Source organism: Pteropus vampyrus, unplaced genomic scaffold (genome assembly GCF_000151845.1).
Source record: "Pteropus vampyrus isolate Shadow unplaced genomic scaffold, Pvam_2.0 Scaffold256, whole genome shotgun sequence".
Taxonomy (NCBI): Eukaryota; Metazoa; Chordata; class Mammalia; order Chiroptera; family Pteropodidae; genus Pteropus; species Pteropus vampyrus.
Window position 1 is genome coordinate 337,524 of NW_011889037.1, and position 1,497 is coordinate 339,020.

Below are 1,497 nucleotides of genomic sequence, written 5' to 3' on the forward strand. Positions count from 1 at the left end.
TCCTGCCTTGCGACCCTTAAGCAGAAACAGCAGGCGGGTTGAGGGGGAAGGCGGTCATCCTAGCGGGATTCAGCTGGGACATTTGGCGGTCACCGTTGCCCCTCCCCGACCTGCACGAGGGCGCTCCCTGAGAGCTAAGGGGAACGGGAAAGAGCAAGGAGGCAGGTGAAAAAGAGAAACGCAGCGGTGAGGAAAGTTCGCTGTCTGGAACAGGGGATGGCGGTAGCGTGACAGCCTGCGGGAAAGCACCTTGCTTGCCCCTCAGGACTCCTGCTGCCACTGAAGAAATGGGCGTGGGGAATGGGGAACACCCACACAGAGACATCACTGGGACCCGGAGAAAGTATCTCCAACAGGGGCGCCAAACGGCTTCCCATCTCTACCCCTAGACACTCTGCAGGTGGGGCCGGTGGCGCTTCAGCAGACGTGCAAAAAGGGAGCAGGCCTGGCCTCCAACTCAGGGCGCTTCAGTCCAGACTTTTCCTCCTTTCTAACGACAGTACGAGAGGGAGGGACTTGGTAGAGCCCGAGAGACCCTGGCCTGCCCTCCGGGCACCGCAGGCTTCAGCTCCCAGGAGGTCAAGCACGTGTGGAGGCGCCCAGAGGCTCGGTACTACCAGAGGGCCTTGCTGTAAGCCAGCACCGGGTTACGGCTCTGGCCTTCCCGGGACGCGACGTCACAGCCAGGAAGTGAACATCAGGTTCGCGGCTCCAACTCTAGACAGTTTCTGATCTATTTACTTCTACAAACCGGAGCTGTCCGGTCTCGCGGGGGCAGCCCCTGCATACAAGCCAGCTGCCAGGCAACTGGGAACAGAAAACGACGCCCCCTGCGTAGTGGAAAACAAAGCTGCTTGGGGGCTCCGGTATTCGGACTCAGGTTCCAGGTTGAAATGAACTTTGGGACGTTTTACTTGGCTTTCGCTTCCTTTCCTTTGACCCTAGGGCCACACCCTCTGATTCACGCGGCCAAGTCCAGATTTTTCCCTAGCAGCTGCCGACCACAGCACCCTGGTAACCCAACTGAGAAGGTACAGAAAGCCACCTGGACACAACGTTCGCTAGCAAAACTGGATGCTGTTCAAAGGACAGACACGCCTCCGCAGTTGTCCCCCAGTTAGCAAAAGCCGAAAGGACGAGAGGCCTTTCCTCCCCTCTCCGAGGAAACTGGGCGCGGGCGGGAGCCGGCGAAGGAGCGGGCCTCGGACGCTTCTCCTCCCTTTGGGCTCCCCGCCCACGCCCCCGGACGGGCGAGACGGGGGCCCGACCCTGACCCCTTGGCAACGCGCCCCACCTCTTACCGGGCTCCAGCAGATAAGCGCGTCAGTGTCCGGGTCGCTCACGAGGGTCCATAGCTTGGTCAGGAAGGCCGGGACGTTGCTGGGCCCCGCAGCGCCGGGGCCCACGGATAGATCCATGCCGGGCAAGGCGGGGAGAGGCGAAGGTATCGACCGCGAAGGGAGACCGAGGGCCAGGCTAGCGCCGCCGCCGCATCTG

The 1,497-nt window shown here is 61.9% G+C and overlaps 1 protein-coding gene across 8 annotated transcripts in view; it reads right to left on the bottom strand.

The window, feature by feature from the left end:
• HSF1 (heat shock transcription factor 1) overlaps nt 1-1,491 on the bottom strand; it is a 14,787-nt gene extending 13,296 nt beyond the window's left edge. For all 8 annotated transcript variants that reach the window (XM_011374864.2, XM_011374861.2, XM_011374860.2 and 5 more), the window contains exon 1: nt 1,302-1,491. In XM_011374864.2, the coding sequence (XP_011373166.1) occupies nt 1,302-1,418 (117 nt within the window). In that variant the 5' untranslated portion in view covers nt 1,419-1,491. The remainder of the gene's footprint in view (nt 1-1,301) is intronic.
• Between the last annotated feature and the right edge of the window lie 6 nt (nt 1,492-1,497).